This window comes from Nannospalax galili, unplaced genomic scaffold (assembly GCF_000622305.1).
Source record: "Nannospalax galili isolate Female #2095 unplaced genomic scaffold, S.galili_v1.0 scaffold517, whole genome shotgun sequence".
In the NCBI taxonomy this organism is placed as follows: Eukaryota; Metazoa; Chordata; class Mammalia; order Rodentia; family Spalacidae; genus Nannospalax; species Nannospalax galili.
Window position 1 is genome coordinate 1178681 of NW_008340098.1, and position 20234 is coordinate 1198914.

Genomic DNA, 20234 nt, shown 5'->3' on the forward strand with positions numbered 1-20234 from the left:
TTTATGTTCAAAGTCCTAGAGGGAATTGGACTGGAGGGAACATACCTCAACATAATTAAAGCCATATATAACAAACCCACAGCCAACATCATTCTAAATGGAGGAAAAACCAGAAGCATTCCCACGGAAATCAGGAATCAGACAAGGCTGTCCACTACTCAACAGTTTTGAGGATCCTCTATTGGATACTGGGGGTGGGGGAAGGATGAAGATGACTGGTAAGATTCTGTTTTGAGGGTCTCAGTCCATAAGTGGGGGTAAAATCCAGTACCAGGAAATACTGGAGTCTGTGGAAGTCACAGAGAGTCAGGGGAAGTTTCTTTGAAGAGAGAACAGTTGAATCAGGTCCTGAATGAGAAATTTACCATGTATAAAAGTGGGCTTTGAGCCAGGCGTGGTGGCGCACACCTTTAATCCCAGCATTCAGGAGGCAGAGGCAGGCGGATCTCTGTGAGTTCGAGGTCAGCTTGGCCTCCATTAGCAAATCCAAGCCAGCTGCAGCTACAGAGAGACCTTGTCTCAAAAAGACCAAAAAAAAAAAAAAGAAGTGGGCTTTGTTTAAGCCCCAAGTCTGGGGGTGGGGCTTGGTCATTGGCACTTTACATAGCTCCTCAACAATCTTACTGTGCAGCTAGCCACAGAGCCTTTGTGGGGAGGCTTTTTATGCCAATACAGGGACATGGAGGTCACTGACTCTATGAAGAATGTCATGAATTAGACAGCTGTGGTGCTCTCTGAGACACACCTCAGGAGCCTCTGGGTTCTCTTGGACACAACCAAGTATAGAACAGATGCTGGTCATATAAACCATGTTCATTGTGTTGGCTACTTGGTGGCCACACATTCTTTAGCAATTTCAGCTTTCCCATTTGTATAATGTATGTCCTCATGTTATTTTGGTGCTTAAATTATATCATAGATATGAAAATGTTTTAAACTCACATAACAAGCTTGTGTGGTGGTACATATCTGCAATCCAGTACTTGGAAGATAGATTGGAAGGAACAGGAGTTCAAAGCCATCCTGGGCTACATAAGGCTACCTAAACTGACATAATGCTTTGGGAAGGTAAAAAGTGATGTTTCTAGGGCCGGGGAGATGGCTCAGCAGTAGTGTTTGCTGTACAAGCATGTAGAGCTGAGTTTGCTCCCTAGCACCAATGTGAAGAGCTGCGTGTGGTGATGTACTCTTATAATCCCAGTGCTGGGGAGGCTGAGACCAGAGGATCCCTGGGACTTGATGGCCAGCCAACCTAGGCAAGCCCTAGGTCCCAGTGAGAGACCCTGTTTCAAAAAACTAGGTAGACAACTCCTGAGGAACAACATCCAAGATTGACCCCTGGCCTCCACACTCATGTGTATACACATTCATGTTCACCTATGCACCCACACACATGCACACAAACACATAAAACAGTGATGTTTCTATGAGCTCCAACTCCTCTCCCTCCTTTTTTCCATCTTCCCCATTGAAACCATGTGTCAAGATTCTCATCATGACCCACTGTGTGATTGGTGAGAGGCTTGTGGTCAAAGCTGACTGTAGGACCAGTTTTCTCAGGCTTCCCATTCTCTGTTTACCCTGGCTGTGGATCTAAGGAAAGGGTAGACCTGAGTGACTGTATAAGGGACTTTGACACTGACCAGATCCTCTCTTATCTTCCATAGGAACATGCTTGCCAATTCAGCCAGCGTACGGATTCTTATCAAGGGAGGCAAGGTGGTAAATGATGACTGCACCCACGAGGCAGATGTCTACATTGAGAATGGCATTATCCAGCAGGTGGGCCGTGAGCTCATGATCCCTGGAGGGGCCAAGGTGATTGATGCCACTGGAAAACTGGTGATCCCAGGAGGAATCGACACCAGCACCCACTTCCACCAGACTTTCATGAATGCCACATGTGTGGATGATTTCTACCATGGGACCAAGGTAATGCTCCTGTGTGCACAAAGTGGCTTCCTCTTTGCTGTTTTATTTTGCTTCTGGGACTGCTCCAGAAGATACCCACATGAATAGGTGTTTCCCTTTATTGCTACTGGAAGAAGGGTGTCTCTAAGAGTGACTGTGGCAGCTAGGATAGGGACTTAAAGCTAAATGTCCTGAATCGTTTAAAAGGAAGCATTTAGGCCTGTTTTGATGATCAAATCACCCATATACCAGGCTAGGAGCTGACTTTATTTTTATTTTTTTATTTTAATGTCATGTAATACAGACTTAGAGAAAGATGAGAATCAGCTGGTGTTTATTGCTGTGTAGGTTTGTTTGGTGGACATGTTTATACATGGTAAGCTAAATTAAGTCCCCAATGTCTGTGACAGATTGTAAAGTCACCTCTAGCTAGTTTAAATGGCAGAAAGTGTGAAAGAGACATAGCTATCTTATGTAATCTCTCCTGCTTTATTCATTATTTTATTTTATTTATATTTTTGAGACAGTCTCACTATATTGCCCTTGCTGGCCTGGAACTGGATATCTAGATCACTTTGGCCTAAAACTCACAGAGATCCACCTGCTTCTCCCTCCCCAGTGCTAGGATTAAAGGCATGGACCATCATGTCGTGACTTATTTTTGTTTTTTTGAGACAGCATCTCACTCAAGCTGCCTTGAATTCACTATAATCCTTCTTCCTTAGCCTCCCAAGCTCTGGGATTATAGTCATGGACCCATTCTCTCTTCATTCTTTTTTTTGGATTCATTATTTTTATCTTATGTGTATGAGTGTTTTGTACAAATGTATGTAAGTGTATCCATGTGGTCGTACAATGCCTGAGGAGGTCAGAAGAGGGAGTTGGATTCCCTTGCAACTGGAGTTACCGACAGATATTAACCACCATGTGGGTGCTGGGAATTGAACTCAGGTCCTCTACAAGAGCAGCAGTTCTCTTAACCGCTGAGCCATCTCTCCAGCCCCTCTATTCATTATTCTTAAAATCAACTTGAAAAACACCCACATGGCAGCTAACAATCATCCATAACTCCAATTCTAAGGGATCTGACCCCATCTTCTAATCTCCACAGGCATTGCATGACACAGGTGCACTTTACATACATGCAGACATAACACTTATACACATAAAATTAAAAAACAAAATTTTAAAATAAACAGAATTTAATCAGTCTCCAGGGACACAAATCCCCTGCACTGGCAGCAGTGCCTTGTACTGCCTAACTTTCTGAGGACTTGCTTCCAGTGCTGCCTGGATGAAAGGGATTCACCAGTTCCTGGCCTTGTAGGTACAGTTCTGTGGCCCACTTAGACCTGAAACCTCAAGTCCCCCATGGTTCTACATCCTAAAAATCCCACCTCCATTCTCTGTGGTTCTCAGGGAACTCTTCCATGCTGAGGACTCTCTGTGGGATTCATTTTCTGGAGGCTCAGGTGTTCTTGCTGCTTAGGCAGTGACTTTTGATCTGGGCTTTTGGGGATCTGGGCTGGGGCTTCAGGGACAAGAGAAGCTGGTGTCAGGGATACAGTCCTGTGGGCCTGCGCACTCCATGCACATGGCCTAGAAGTATCCCTGAGGTGGGGACATACCCCATCCAATTCAGAAGTTGCAGAATAAGATTCTTGGAAGGCTGAGTTGTGACAAATCACAAGAGCCACAGTCAAGTGTAAGCCAAGGTAAAGATATTCCCTGGCTCTGAGGCACTGTCTCAGCCCAGGGGAGACAAAGTGGGCAGAATCCTTACTTTCTTCTCTGGTTACCGTAGCGGCACTTGGGAGTTTTCTGAGAGGAAGCGTATCCCGGTCACCATTGTATGTACTGAGCTAAGGCCAAGCCAGTTTCGTTTAGGGTTATTGTCACTTTTATGGAAGTGCAACATACATACACAGACAGGCACAAGCATCCTGAACTGTTGGAACTGAACATGCCCTTGTCACCAGCTCCCTTTAATGAACCAAACATCAGCCACACCTGGAAGTCCCTCCAAGTCACTGGTCACAAGTCCTTCAAGGGTAACCACTATCTGACTTGAAATGCTATAATTTTTAAAAATAAGTAACAGCTTAAGGTATCAATCACATACTTGAGAGGCTCAGGCAGGAGGATTGCTGAAAATTTGAGGACAGCCTGTGCTACGTAGAGAGAATCATGTCAGTCAACCAGGGCTACCTAGCAAGACCAAGTCTCAAAAATAAATAAATGTGAAAGCATATGAGTTAGTGGTTTTAGTATATTTATTGTAGGTTGGTTTTGACTGTTAATCACTTTAAGTACTTTGTGTATATAAAATCCAGTAGTGTATGTTCTTACATTGGGTTCTTTTGCTCAAAACTCCTTCCAAGTTGTGTTGCATGTTGTTGTAGTCTGCTCGTTGCTATTCCATCATGTGAGGTGCCGTATAGAGCTTACCCATCAGACTGTTAATAGCATCTCGTCCTTGCCAGTTTGAGGTTACTACAAACACTGTTACTTTTGTCTATGTCTTTTGGCACACATGTCTGTACCCAGGGTGGTGCATATCCCTGGGAGTATACTTGTTAGGTCATAGTATGGTAGGGTTACACTTAGGTTTAGCTTTGATAGATACTGCCAAAACAGCTTCTAAACTAGTTGGGACAACTTATACTCCCAGCAGTGATGTAAGGGACACAGTGATTAAAATCAACATGACTGATAACCATACCGGTCTGTCCTGGGGCCCATTCTGTAGGATGCACAGGCCTTGAGCTAAAAATTACAGCTTGCTGGTTGCTGTCCCTGCTTTTGGGAGACCTTTAGTCCAGGCCCTGATGCCACACTGTCACTATGTTCTCTACCAGCTTTGTAGAGGTTAGACTGGCTTTTTCTGTCTTGTTTTCTACCTTGTTATCAGCTGGGCCTCATTAGCCAGGAGTGACAGGTTTTCCCCTGAGAGCCTTCAGCTCTTTGTAACTGATGAAGAGCTCTGTGTAGGAATCTGTGTGCAAGGTGGTGGGGGAACTCTTGATCTTTTCCAGGCTGCTCATTCATAGGGACAGAAAATATCAGAAAATATCCAAAGGCCTCTGTGAGACCTCCAACTTCTGCAGGTTTGGGCTGTTACAGGCACCCCTACTTTATAAGATGCATTGTGGGGAATTTAAATCATAGACCCCTCCCCAAGCCATCTTGGTTATTGGTGACACCTAGACAGACTCTTGTGTGTGTATATGCTGTGCATATGTGGGCACACATACCACTGCATGTGTTTGGAGGTCAGAGGACAACTTCCTATAGTTGGTTGTCTCCTTCCACCTTTTCTTGAGTTCTGTGAATTGAATTCAGGCCACTAGGTTTGCACAGCAAGCACCTTCACCCACTGAGCCATCTCTCTGGCCTCTAAATGGGTTTTTAAAAATATCAATCTTATTAAGCAAGATTTACCTTGCCTGTGTACCCCAGCCTTCCTGTTGCCCCCCTCTGTTTAGCCCCTGACCCAGCCCTCCTTGGACCCCTCAGGTAGACTCTGTTCAGAGATCATGCCTCAAGTCTTCCAAGAAGGGACTTCTTGCTTTGCCTTCTCCTCTCCTCTACCCCCACATCTCCCCTCCAGTAGCTGCTCCTAGAACAACACTTTGGTTTCCTATTTCCACTAGTTCCTGAAATCTCTCTGGTAAGAAGAGTGCTCTCATTTTAGCAAGGCTGATGGAGACCTGTGGGTTCAATTACTCACACCACCTTGCCCTTCATGCAAAGGCTGTACACTTTGGTTAGACTGCCACTGACCTGCTTGGCTCACACCAAGAAAGGCTTTAAGCATCTGAGTTTAAAATAGAATCACAATCCTGAAGAAAAGCTCCTGAGTGATCAGCTGACAGAGCAGGACGGATCAAACTGCATCTCTTCCTGCTTGTCAGTCACATCTGCTGGGTCTCAAACTCTGCACACACACCCCCTCCACTCCTCAGTGTTTGCATGCTTGTCAATTGGAGACAGCAGTCAGGGCTGGAAAAACAAAATGGTTGAAAGCCTGACTTTGCTGGGAGCATCTGGGTCTCCATTGTGCTGGGTCTGAAGGGAATTCTCTCCAGCACTGTTGCAAGTGCCTCACTGCCTTGGCTTCTTTGAGAGGCCGCGGCAGGCTCTGCCTGGCTCCCCTGCACACAGCCCCATCACTTGATCCACTATCCTGCTGCCTGCCCCAAGCACCACCTCCCCAATACCCCTTCAACCTGCAGGCCTCCCCTCCAGACCAGAAACAAGACTGGAAGCTTGCAATAATACAGACCCAATTCTAGAAGGAAGCTCCTAGTTGTGGGGAGGCAGACATAGGAAGCATCCAGTGACCTAGCTGTGTTGATAAAGAGATGGATTATTTTCTTGTAGGTAGCTCATATTGTATCACCAAGAACATTCACATGGACTCTTAACAGCCATTAATCTATGGTTCTTATAGCCAGGTGACAATGTCACAGTTGTTCCTTTAAAACATAGGTTCCAGCCCCTTCACTAAGATGTTAATAGAGGGACAGGCAGGTACCACTGAGGAAAGATTGCTGTCCACATTTTCTGCGTTCTTCTCCTCCAAAAAATACTTTAAGAACCACAGTCTAAGATGATGGTTTTTCAGTCCATGGAAGCAGATTACATTAGAACCAGTTGGGGAATTTTTAACAGATGCCAACATCAGGCCCTAGCTCAGACCAATTAAGTTAGTATCTCTCAGTCTGCCTCCTCTCCCATCAGTATTTTTTAAGCCTCCCTGGTGAGTCTGACTACTGGCAGGAAGATTATTCAGGAGCTTTCTTGGTTGTTTGGAATGGCCCTGTGCCTTGGCTATACTATGGTACCCATCAGACCCTTGCCTTAAGTGCCAAGACTGACAGCTGAATTGTATTTGCTGGTATGGGCCTGCCTTGCCAGCCATTATTGGCTTCTGCCTTAATGCTTACATTCCAGGGTCCTAGATTTGGACTCCCAAACCCTAGCCTGAGATCTGAAGCCCCTATACTTTCTAAGTGTCCCTGGCACAGCATTCTGCCTTCCATCTATCTGTATCCTGCAGAAATCATCATGGAGCGAAAAATAGGCAGTGATAGAACAGTCGTCAGAGTATTGGCTGAGGCTGACCCACTCCTTGAAGCAACCAGAGACAATTTCTTGGGTATGTCAGGAGCTGTTCGGTCAACGGTCTGCTTACCACAAAAAAGTCAGATCAGTGGGAGGTTTTACAGTCAGCCTACAAGGAAAGAGTGCTTGTCTGGCATGGGATAGGCTAGAGAACATCCACGGCATAGGCTAGGATGGACTGCCATGTCCTGCCCCCAATAGAGGGTCCTGGCCCGCCCTCTCCATTTCCTACTACAGAGGACCCTATCTGGCAGGGTCCTGAGATAAGCAGGCTTTAACATGTAAATGAACTCTCTTTGGTGTTCAACCCTGCCAACATCCTTACCAAGGAGTTCATTTACCTATGGACCAGACTGTTTCTGCCTCTGTAATTTGCTGTCTTAGGATTAAACCTTTAAACTGCTGCTCATTCCCTTTCTTCTTTTGCTTTGATTCCAGTCTCTGTCCATTTCTGTTTAATTTGGCCAAAGTAATCTTTCCAGTCTTTAAGTATTACAGTAACACTTCCTGCCTATGGGAATCCAGACTCAATGAGGTTTTGTTTATTAATTAATATTCCTAAGTTCACACATACCTTCATTCCTGTATAAAGCTGGAAGGAACCTTCAAAATCATGTAATTCCACTTTCCCATTGATAGGGAATCCCAGAAAGAATGAATAAGCTGCCCCCCCCCCCCATCTCAGAGCTAATTGGACCAGAATATAGGTTTCTCAATATGGAGTCCTTTTTGTTTTGTTTTGTTTTTCTACCAGCTCTCTCAGGGACTCCTTAAATAGTACTCTCTTTTTAGACAGCCTTGTCCTCTTGGTGGATTGTACATGAATACTTTCCATGGCTCATAAGTTGCCTAAACCAGATAAGGATATCACACTCACAGGCTTCAAGCAAAAGTTGTTGCATTCTCCACTCACCCGAGATGGTGGCCTGATTTATTCGTGCATGGATAAATAAAATGAACGTCAGCACCTTACAATTGGACAGTTCATGTTATATAGGGTGCTTAGAAGTGTTAATGAGGTGGTACATGGCAAATACTTCGCCCAGTGTTTGAGACAGAACATAAGGAGAACAATTTAGTCTCCAGGTGGAGTCTGATACTTCCACCCTATGCCAATCTCCAGTCTCTGGGGTTCCTTGAGAAAAGATTTACCCTGTTTGGCTTCAGAATGAAATTGTTGTACTATTGCTGAGCACCCGTGTTGTCTGTGTCTCTGGCTTTGCCACCCTGGCACCGTAGATGGCCGTCTTTGGACATCAGCCTTCATCTCCCAGCTTGCTTTTCTGGTTCAACTTGTGTTACATCAGGCTGTCCTCCTGGCTACCCACCGCCCCCCTTGCCCTTGTTACCCACCCCTCATGGCCAGCCACTGCTTGCTGCCATCCTCCCTGCTCATCTATGGGACCCCTCTCCAATGTCCAGGTGTCACATTTCCACAATGAATTCAGTCCTAGGCTCCCACTTCTCACCATTTCAAGTCATTTGTTGTCCTGGGCTTTCAGATTGCTTCCCATGCTAAACTGGTCCGTCAGCCAGGAGGAAGACTCTGAGGGGCAGAGACCATGGTTTCTATTTAACTTGTGATTGTCTAGGGTCTCACATGGCTCTAATCACACAACAGACAACCACACAATAGCTCACTGTCAGCTCTGTGTAGAAGTTATGAGTAAAGCCAGGGCAGGAGGCTCTGAACTTGAACTTCAGCTCCACCTTGTGATTTGGACAAGTTAATGTCTTTCTGTCACTCAGTTTCCTTATCTGGAAAATGGAGACTTATAATGGCACTGTATGTGTGTTTATTGACTTCCTATTTGTGAAGAACTTAAAATAGTACTTGATGCTTATTAAGCATTAAGTGAGTGTTTGTTAAATATAAATGTCGATGTATTGTTTGAAGGCTAACCCTTGAAAACCCACTTACACAGTTCTCTCATGAACCTTTGTGGTAAACTCCTAGACATCAGAGGGGAACTAAAACATTGAATTTGACTATTAGGGTTGGGTCTATGTGTTTTAGATTTCAAGTGGGATCTAATAGGAATGGTGACAAATTCTCTGGATAATGGCCCTTCTCTCTTTGTCTTACACAGACTTAGGCAATTGTACCCTCTGCAGGCATTAGGAGCTATTTGAAGATGTCCTGCCTCAAGGGTCTCACTGGATCTGAAGCTCACTGTTTCATATACGCTGACTGGCCAGCAAGCTCTCTGGATTCACCTGGCTCTGCCCTCAATCTTGGGCTTACAGACATAGGTGACCATGTCTGGCTTTTATGCGGGTGTTAGAGATTCAAACTCAGGTCCTAATACTTGCATAGCAAGCGCTCCTACATACTGAACCATCTTTCTAGTCACTCAAAAAAATGTTTTAATATGGCCTTAAGTAAAATTTCAAAAACACTCAAACCAGTTTTCTTGCTTAACAAAACCTTGCTGGCAACTTTTAGGCCGCTTTTACATTAATTGACAGTCCAAAAATGTAGGCCAGGTTGGTCCTTCATAAAACAAATGAGAAAGAGCTGTCATTTCTTATAAATTTTTACATCCAATATTGGATATGACCTTCTGTCATGACCTCCTCCTTGCTTCCCAGAATAAAGGGTATTTGGCAAAGAATTTATCCATGTAGACAGGTCATTACATTTTTATTACTTTTGGGTTTGTTTGGGGTTTTTGTTTTTTTGAGACAGTGTTCTCCCTGTAGCTCCAGCTGGCCTGGAACTCGCTATGTAGACCAGGCTGGTCTCAGTCTCACAGAGATCTGCCTGCTTCTACCTCCTGAGTGTTGGAATTAAAGATGTACACCACCACCCCTTGTAAGACCTGTGGCATTTTGAAATCTTGGGTTCAGAGTAAAACTAAACATAGCCTGTGTGTGCCTTGGAAACTATTCATACCTAGTACAAGAAGCTCTTTGTTTTATGCTTATCCTCAGGAATTTAAAAAAGAAGGGAAAGTCTGGAGAGATAATTTAGTGGGAAAAGGCAGTTTCCACCAAGCTTGACCACGTGATATCAATCCTTGAGACCTACATGGTAAAAAGAAATAAGCAACTTTCCAAAGTTGTCCTCTGACCTCCACACATGTCATGGCACACACACACACACACACACACACACACACACACACACACACACACAAAACGCAAATGGATAAATAAATGTAATTTTAAATTTTTCAGGGGCTAGAGAGATGGCTCAGCAGTTAAGAGCACTTGCTGCTCTTACAGAGGACCTGGGTTCAGTTCATAGCATCCATGTTGGACAGCACAAAACACCTCAAAACTCCAGCTCCGGGGGATCTGATGCCCTCTTTTGGCCTCTGAGGGCACACACACACACACACACACACACACACACACACACACGGTAGATGCACACATAAACACAATAAAAGTAACTAAACAGAAGGCAGAGGCGGGCAGATCTCTGTGAGACTGAGGTCAGCCTGGTCTACACAGCGAATTCCAGACCAGCTGGAGCTACAGAGACCTGTCTCTTAATTGATTAATAATAAATAAATCTTTCAAAAAGAATAAAAAGTGTGCTCAGTATGTGCACCTAGGGACCCATATGGCATGTGAATGATGCAGTTTTCATTTTCCCTTTTCTTAAAGCATACATTTTTTTTTCAATATTTCAAAAACTGTTTTTTGGTTCTTTTGGTAGCATGTGTGTTATGTGTGTGCTCTGTGTGTGGTATGTGAATATGCCAGTGTGTGCAGATATGCACACTCATGTGTGCTCATGTGACTGTCAGAGGAGGATTTTGCATGTCCTCTATCACTCTAGTCCCTTGAGACAGGGGGCCTCTCACTGAACCTGAAGCTCACTGAGATAGGCTGGCCGGCCAGTGAGCTCCCTGGATTCACCTGGCTCTGGCCCCAAATCCTGGGGTTACAGGTATGGGTGACCATGCCTGGCTTTTTCGTGGGTGGAATTCAAACTCAGGTCCTCATGCTTATATAGCAAGTACTCCTACACACTGAGCCATCGTTCCTTCCCAGTCCCTCAAAAAAAAAGTTAATATGGCCTTAACTAAAACTTCAAAAACACTCAATTGAAAATACGTCCCAAAGCTTGCTGAGGCTTCCTCTGTAGTTGTGTATCCCTGTTTTGAACATGTCAAAAGACGTGCAAGACTTGCATCCTAAGACATGCAAGTACATGTCTTAGGATGGACATCCATGAGATAATGGGTGTTTTCTGGCCTTGTTCCTTTATTCTCTGCAGTCAACTATATTTCTTCCCCTCAGATTCCTTTTTATTTAAATGTTGGAACTGTTGGTAGAACATTGGCCTCACATGCAGAAGGCCTGGCTTGGATATGCTGTATACACTGCATATATAGCATTGCATATACTGTCCATAGTTTGAGCCCCTACAATCTTAGCGCTTGTGAGCAAGTGGCAGGAGGATCAGGTTCAAGGTCATCTTTGGTTTCATAGCTCCTTTGAGGCTAGCTGGGCTACATGAGAGCCTATATCAAAATGAACAAGCAACAAGGAAAACTTTAAAAGCTATGAGGATGCTCAACTAGTGAGTATACAAACATAAATCTGTGGCCTAACTATAGTAAGAAATTTCTTGCCAACCAATACTTAACTCTTATGCTGCCTACACTCTCACGCCCTTAGATTTCCTCATGGTCATACATCCATACGCACAATTGTAGACCCAGAAAATATGAGAGATGAATGATTCCAACCTCTAATCCATAAATAAATTTTCTTAGATTTAAATATAAGCTCCACAGTATTTTCAATTAATATTTAAATATTAAATTAAATTGGTATCTGTTGACCAGCAGTATTCTTGGGAGAGTACATAATACAAAAAATAAAAATAAAAGATTATGATTAGGTATTTTGGGAAGCTGTTCTTTTTTTTTTTTTTTTTTTTTTTTTTTTTTTTTTTTTTTTTTTTAAAAATCAGCTTGACTGGGGCACCGACATACAACAACCTGAAGCATACAGGTTGAACCTTTGACATATGTACTGTGAAGGCATCAGAGTTAATATAGTAATATCTGTCATCCCCTCCCAAAGTTTCCTTTTAAATTTATTTTTAATTATTTGTGTGCATGTGTACCTGTATTTACACCTATGGAAGCCAGAAGAGAGTGTCAAATCCCCTAGAGCTGTAGTTACAAGTGGTTGTGAACCACCATGTGGGTGCTGGGAAATGAATGTAGGTCCTCTGCAAGAGCAGCAAGTGCTCTTAACTGCTGAGCTATCTCTCCATCTCCCCAAAGTTTATAGCCCTTCTTTCCCTCCCTCTGACCACTCCTAACCCTGATAACCACTGATCTGTTTTGTGTCAATATAGATTAGTTGGTATTTTCCAGCATTTCTGTTTAAATGCGATGATAAAGCTTGTATTTCACCCCCTTTTCAGGGCGGGGGAGTTCTGATTTCTGTCTCTCAGCATTATTAAGTTTTAAGCTTTTACAGATAAAGCGAGTATGAACATCCATGTACATGTGTTTCCTTATGGACATAAGCTGTCATTTCCCTTGGGCAAGTACCTAGAAGTGAATGTCTCAGTCATTCTGTGGGTGTGTGTGTAACTTTTCAGGAAATCACCAGACTGGTTTCTAGAGTGATTGCAGCAGTTTATGCTCCTCCAAGCAGATGCTCCACATTTTTGCTATCGCTTGTTATGGTTGCATTGTTGAATTTTAGCCATTCTAACGTGTAGTGGCATCTCATTGTATTATTGGTATGTATTTCCTTAATGAATGTGGCTGAATACTTTTCTGGGTTTATTTGCCTCTGTATATCTTTGGTGAAGAGTCTGTTTAAACATTACGTTTTAATTGAGGTATTGGCATGTGGCTGTTTTTTTGTTTTGTTTTGTTTTTTGAGGTAAGGTCTCACTATATAGTGTTGGTTAGTCTGGAACTCACTGTGTAGCCCAGGCTGTAGTTCTTATCAGATTGTAAAAATTGTTTCTAAAGTCTAGTTAAAAGTCTTTGGTTGAATATATGTTTTGCAAATATTTTCTTCCAGTTGGTTACTTTAAACATTTTATCAACAGTAACTATTAATTTATTTTAAGATTCATTTTTATTTGTATGTGTATACACACATAGCATGTGTGTGCAGGTGTGGATGGAGCTGGAGTTACAGGTGATGTGGGCCACCCAACACAAATGTGGGTGTTGGGAACCAAACTGGGGTTCTCTGGAAGAGCATCAAGCACTCTTAATCACTGAGCCATCTCTCCAGCCCCTATTTTAATTTTTATGAGATGGATGCATTGCCTACTGCACTAACAAAGGCACTTTTGTGTGTGTGTGTGTGTGTGTGTGTGTGTGTGCTCATTCGTATGTGTCAGTGCAGGTGCAGTATGCCATGATACACGTGCGGAGATCAGAAGACAACCTGAGGTGTCAGTCCTTTCCTTCCACCTTGTTGGAGACAGGGTCTCTTTCGTTATTTTCATGCTGCTTACACCAGGCTTGCTGCGCTCTGAACTTCCGAGGATTCTGTCTTGGTCTCCCATTTCCCCATAGGAACTCTAGGATTATAAACACTCACACTGTGCCTGGCCTTTATTTGGGGTCTGGGGATTCAAACTCAGGTCATCAGGCTTGCATAGCAAGCACTTTTACCATAACTTTGACAGTGACTTTTGAAGAGCAAAAAGTTTTCATATTGAAGCTCTGTTTATGGTCTTTATTTTCTTTAATAGTTCATGTTTGTTGTGGTAGAAGCAAGAAGTTTTCACAAAATTCACGGTCACTAAGATTTTCTCTATTAGTTGATTTTTCTGTTACTTGAACTACATACTACAGGCTCTGTAAAGAACAGAGATTAATTAGCTTGTGGTTCATTCAGGAGGTTGAGAAATCTGAGAGCATAGCACCGGAATCTGGTGAGAAACTTCTTGCTTCAGAACAGTAAAAACCATCACTTAGCAAGGCAGAGCAATTACGCTCATCTGGCTTTTATTCTACTTAGAAAGCTGCTATTGCTGGCCAGGCATGGTGGCACACACCTTTAATCCCAGCACTTGGGAGGCAGAGGCCAACCTGGTCTACATAGTGAGCTTCAGGACAGCTGGGGCTACAAGGAGACCCTGTCTCAAAAAAGACCAAAAAAAAAAAAAAAAAGCCACTATTGTCATCGCTGGGCCCAACCCTCATGCTTCCATCTAATCTCCCACCTCCAAAACCATCTATATATGAATTTTAAGGATTACATTTCCAACACATGAACTTTATTCTTGCTTGTCTTTTGAGATCCCTGAGTCTTGGCATGTAGCACAGGTTGGCCTTGAACTCTCAGTCTTCCTGCCTCAGTCTCCCAAGTGCTGGGATTATTATAGACATGCATTATCACCGCTGACCAACATAAGAACTTTTGAAAGACACATTCAAACCATTACAGTTTTCTTATAGCTTTTATAAGTAGGTCTGTGTCCATTTTAAGTTAGTTTTTCTGTATGGTACATCGTAAAGGTTGATGTATATTGGCTATCCAGTTGCTCCAGCATTATTTATGTAAAAGATTATCCCTTGTTAAAAGTCAGCTGACCATAGATCTGTTGTCTTATTTCTGGGCTCTTTTTTCTATTCTTTCATGAATTTGTGTGTCTCTACACATGAACCTCACTCTTAATTATTGTAGCTTTTTAAAAGAAATCTTTTCTTTTGTGTGTTTGAGTGTATTGCCTACATGTATGTAAGTGCACCCTTGTCATGTGATGCCCACAACGATCAGAAGAAAGCATCAGATCCCCTGGAACTAGAATTATAGATGGTTGTTAGCTGCCATGTGGGTGCTGGGAATTGAACCAGTGTCCTCTGTAAGAGTAGCCAGTGCTCTTAACTGCTGAGCCATCTCTCCAGCCCCTTCCAGCTTTTAGGAAATTCTTTAGCAGATAGTGTAAGTCCTCTTTGGTCTTCATTTTCTTTTCTTTCTTTCTTTCTTTCTTTTCCTTTTCTTTATTTTTTCCCTGTCTTTTTGAAATAGGGTCTTCCTGTAGCCCCAGGCCTGGAACTTGGTTGGTATGTAGACCAGACTGGCCCTGAACTCACAAAGATCTACCTGCCTCTGCCTCCCAAATGCTGAGATTAAAGGCATGTGCCACCATGCCTGCCTAGTTTCAATACTGTCTTGGGCTATGTACTTGGAAGCTACCATTTTTTAGTGCAGGCTCTAAACCAAAAGCTTTTGAGAACTGTGAACTGAGCACACTAACCAAGCATTTGGCAAACATTCTTGGTCCCTAATACAGTTCTTGCCAGTTGGCTAAAAATTAGGGATTTTCTTTTAAAGTTTCTCTCTCTCTCTCTCTCTCTCTCTCTCTCTCTCGACAGGGTCTTATGTAGCCCAAGCTGGCCTTGAACTCACTATGTAGCTGAGGATGACCTTGAGTTTATGATCCTCCTGATTTCACTGCTAGGTGCTGGGTTTATAGACATGCCACCAAGTTTGGTTTATGTGGTATTGGGCTCAAAGCAGGACTTTGTATATGCTAGGCAAGCACTCTACTAACTGCTACATCTCCAGCCCTTATGTTACTTGTAGGAAAATGTGATTATTGGTATTAATGTAAATGTATCATGGGGGACAGTTCATTCTGTACCCTTGTCCTTACATTTAGGATCATGGGATGGCTGGAATGTCCTGAGCAGATTAGACTAGGACAATTTTTCCTAGACTGAAATTCTAAGCACTGTCAAGTTTCCAACCTCTTCAGGGTGCATTCTCCCCAGCAGGCCTGGGCTAGCTTCTCCTTTCAAGCTCACTCCCTCGACTCTTTCTATGCCAAACATAATATGCACTTGGACTTGTGACTGGAATCTCTAAGCCCCAGACTCAGTGATCCTCAGGTAGTCCATGCTCTATGCCATGTGAAAAGCAAGAGTTCAAAATGGTGTGTATTCAGCCCCCAAACCAGTACTAGAGCCTGGAAGCATAAGGCTCTGCCCCCAGGACCTGAAGCATTCCTTTCCACCACCCCTCCAGCTGCAATCCTGGGGCACCTGAGCTTCTATCTGAGACCTGCTGATCAGAGCACCTCTGTATCCATCATATGCCTGTTTTGATCTACAAAAACCAGCTCGGGCAGATCTTGTTCTCTAGGTGGGGTGCTGCATCTCAGAGGTTAAATCACCTACCAGGTTAATAAATGCAGGGCAGGTCTAGAAGACCTAGCAGCTTCATGACGCTGTCACCACTTAGCCATGGGACTAAATGAGGGCCCTGACAGCACTGAAATAAACGATGGACAGAGGGCAAATGGGGTTATATGTGTTTTATTCTGAATTGCTGATCAGCCTCTGCTCCGGCATCTGGACTTTTAACTAAGCATCCTTGTGGGCTTTCCCACTTTCAGATTAGAGGGGGCTTTGCTAAAGAGGTGGGTGACAAAGAGCTTCTCTGTGCAGCTCTATTTTAGAACATTTTCCACAGGCCCCTTGGCTTCTTGGGTGCTGGCAGCCACGTACTCTCTGCCACACAGCTCCCTTTGAGGATCATCTCTGGTCCGGTCTCCATGGTAACTGCATGTCGGGAGACAGTCTGCGCAGTACTGGGGCTTTGTATTAAACACAATGAATTTAGATTGGATGCTTGGTAGTGAGGATAATCATTCTGGATCAGAGAGAGGCCTGGGCTTCTCATTTCATAATTTTAAATGTTGACAATTCTGTAATTCAAGCCCCAGCCATACCCCCTCCTCTATGTCAGCTACAGTTAGGTCCTGCTTCCCTTGAGCTCTTTTCCATTCTTTGAATTTTGGAACTGGGGAGCCCCTCAGTCATGCAGGGCTGCCATGAGCTCAGGGGTAACTAATGGGAACAGCCTGGGGCTGTGGTGAGATGGACCCATAAGACAGTAAATATGAACTGTTAGTATGTGTGACATCCTCTGAACCCCACTTTTGTTATCTGTAAATAAGAGGAGTAAACTGTATTCTGTAGTCTTTTAAATTTTTAATGTTGGTGAAATGTATCTAATATAAAGTTTCCCGTTTTAACCGTGTCTAAGTGTAGCGGTCTATGGGATTAAGCACATTTGTATTGTACAAACACCTCTGCCATCCATTTCCAGAGCTTTCCATCTTCCCCAACTGCAACTCAAGACCCACCAAATACTAAACCCTGTTCCGTCTTTTCTCCTGGCAACCACCTTTCTAATTTCTGTCTCTATGAATCTGACTACTCAGGTCTCTCGTGTGAAATCACAGGGTTTGTCCTTTGGGCCAATTTCACTTTCAAGGTTCTTGCATGTTGCAATATGTATGTATAGACCATGTCCTATATCCATTCATCTGTGGATGAAGATGGATTCTTGAGTTGCCTCCACTTTTTATTCTTGTGACTGCCATGGACATGAAGGTATACACCTGTTCCAGTCCCCGCTTTTAATTACAGAGCAATTTTTTTTGGTGTCTTTGTGTATGTGTGTGTGTGTGTGTGAGAGAGAGAGACAGACAGACAGACAGACAGACAGACAGACAGACAGACAGACACGGGGGTCCTCCCTGTCTGGAACTGGCCTGGAACTCACTATGTAAGCCAGGCTTCCCTCAATCTAACAGAGGTCTGCCTGCCTTTGCCTCCTGAGTGCTGGGATTAAAGGCATGTGCTACCATATCCAGCCAGAGGTTTTTTTGTTTTCTTTTTCCTTTTGTTTGTCTGTTTTCTGGGTTTTGTTTTATTTTTTGTTTTGTTTTGTTTTGTTTTAAGACAAAGTCTCACTATGTAGTCCTGGCTGGCCTGGAATGTACTATGTAGACCAGAGTTGCCTCAAACTCATAGAGCTCTTGCCTCTGACTCCCACCTCATGCAAGTCTTGAACAGGTAACCATAGCTACAGTGAGGTCATGAGGCAGCATTTCAAGCACTTCTCCCCATCCTCTGACTCTTCCATAGTATTCGCTGAGGGTGAGGGTGGTTGATAGATGTCCCATTTGGGGCTGAGCCCTCAGCAGGCACTTACTCTCAGCATTTTGACCAGTTATGAATACAGAGCCATTTGGAGGATACAATAAGACTGTAAATGTTAAAAACACAGCACATAGTAGGCTATCAGTTACTATTCATTTTCTTTCTTGAAGTTCAGCCCAGGAGCTATTGTTACAGTGGTCTGATGACTTCAGTGAAGGTGATGTCATTCTGTGCTGGCAACAGGCTGCTTCTCTCTCCTTGGGATTGCTGGTCTTGCGGAAATACATTCATTCTTGGTTTTAAAGGAAATATCTTAACCATGGAAATGTGTATCATGCCTCACTGTAAAAAATCATGATGCTTTTATATTCCTCCTACCAATTGATATTCATGTATTCATAGCTACAAAATGAAAAAAAAGCCACAACTGTCAGGCCTGCATATATACTTCCTTGTCAGCATTCTATTTTAAGCACACCCTCCGGGAGACCCTGATGCTAGGGTGGGACAGCCCCAGGCTGGAAGCCCTGTGCTTAGTGACCTATTCAGCACATCATACCCGTTCTCAGTATCACAGGAGACTGGGCTTGGGAGTATAGATACCTGGATTGCAGTGTGGATGATCTCTGAAAATCTGTGATAATGGCAATGTCTGCCACACATGGTGGTGGCTGTGAAAAGTAAAAAGGGGGGCCCACTCCTGGATCGCTCCATGCATGCAGCAGTGAAGCACAGAGCCTTGGATTTATTTGGATTTAATGTCACTACGGCTTCTACAGGAAGAACCTCCTTGCTGTCCTGGTGCCCTACAGGTATGAGAACCTCAGACCAGTGAACCATTTTTTCCTGTGGGGTCTCAGTGAACTTTTCCAGGCTCATATCAAGGCTTCTGCTGCCAGCCAGCCCAGCTGCCAGCACAGCCCCATCTAGAGCCAGCTCCCTTTATGTAGAGGAATTTGTGGCAGAAAGGAATTTGAATAAGAACCCTTGTCCAGCCTGCTTCTGACTGTTCAGGGCCCGGCTGTTCCACAGCACTCTTTATTAAAAGGAAAGGAGGAGGAAGACCTGGATTGCATAGCCAATCCCAGAACTTTCTTTCACTTTTCAGGAGCAATTTGCTGCAGGTGGTGTGGTGTGCACCCCAGGAGCCAGGGCAGGCTGAAGTCAGGTCTTCCTGAATAAATGTGTACGCTGTCCCTGAGTGACAGAGGGCCCCAGGCCTGCCTCATGATGAAGAGACATGGTTTCTTTACCTCTAAGCTCTCTTGTTCTGGAAGCCAGAGAACCCAGGAGTGCCGGTGCCAGTGCGTTGGCTTCCACAGCTTCATGCCAGCCTGGGTTTCTCCGGAGTTCCTTCCTAGCTCCCCTCCAGTTTTTAGTTGTGTCTCATCCTGTCCCTGTATGGCTGCCTCTTGGGCCCCACCCCAGACCATCTTCTCCTCTTAGGTCCACTCTCTTTCCAGGAAATCTGTGACCAGTGACTCCCCTGTTTAGCTGAAGCCTAACACTTCTGTATAACAACTCAGGGGCCCTCAAACCCAAACATCCCCCACTGGGGTCCTCACTTCTAGCACAGCTTCCCGTCTGCCACCGATGCCTCCCTCAGGGAATGGTGCATCATCCACTCAAGCTGGGACTTCCTCACCCAGGACCAGAGGACGCCTTTCTGCCACAGCTGGAAGTCTAGTTCAGATCTGTCAGCCTATAGTTCTGCCTTCTCCATCACCAGTTCCAGTCCTCATGCATCAGCATTGGCCTGCATTTCTAGCAAACTCGAGTGTAAATGGGAGCTGGGGGTGCAGTTCAGTGATAGAGTGCCCGAGTAGCATGCAGAAGGCCCTGAGTTCACTCCACAGCAGTATATAACCAAGTGTGGTGATGCACATTTGTAATTCTAGCACTGAGAAGGTGGAGGCAGGAGAATCAGAAGTTCAAGGTCACTCTCAACTACATAGCAAGTTCCAGACCAGCCAGGACTGCATGAGACCCTGATCCCAACAACAACAAAAAGAGTACAACTGGCCCCTAACCACGTTTGGCATGCTCAGGACCCCTCTTCACTTCGTGTCTGTACTGGATTTCTGCCTGGATCCCTTTCGTTAATCATTCCTGGTCCTCTATCCTCAGCTCCTGCCTGCTTTCTCACACCCAGCCCAGCCCAGCTCCAGGCTTCTAGCAAGCCCTGTGACTACTCTGTAGTGGATTTTCACAAGGTTTTCCTGAACCTCACCTTGACTTACACCAACATTCAGGGTTTCCCTTAAAACTGCCTCAGGGAATTTGGCTCCACTTCCT

At 44.2% G+C, this 20234-nt stretch overlaps 1 protein-coding gene across 2 annotated transcripts in view; it reads left to right on the plus strand.

Moving 5' to 3' along the window:
- Dpysl5 (dihydropyrimidinase like 5) overlaps positions 1–20234 on the plus strand; it is a 109693-nt gene that overhangs the window by 51419 nt on the left and 38040 nt on the right. Inside the window, exon 2 of one of the 2 annotated variants that reach the window (XM_008835012.3) lies at positions 1668–1932. In XM_008835012.3, the coding sequence (XP_008833234.1) occupies positions 1672–1932 (261 nt within the window). In that variant the 5' untranslated portion in view covers positions 1668–1671. Of the gene's footprint in view, positions 1–1666; positions 1933–20234 lie in introns of those variants that run through there. The other variant, XM_029564466.1, reaches the window with a different exon arrangement.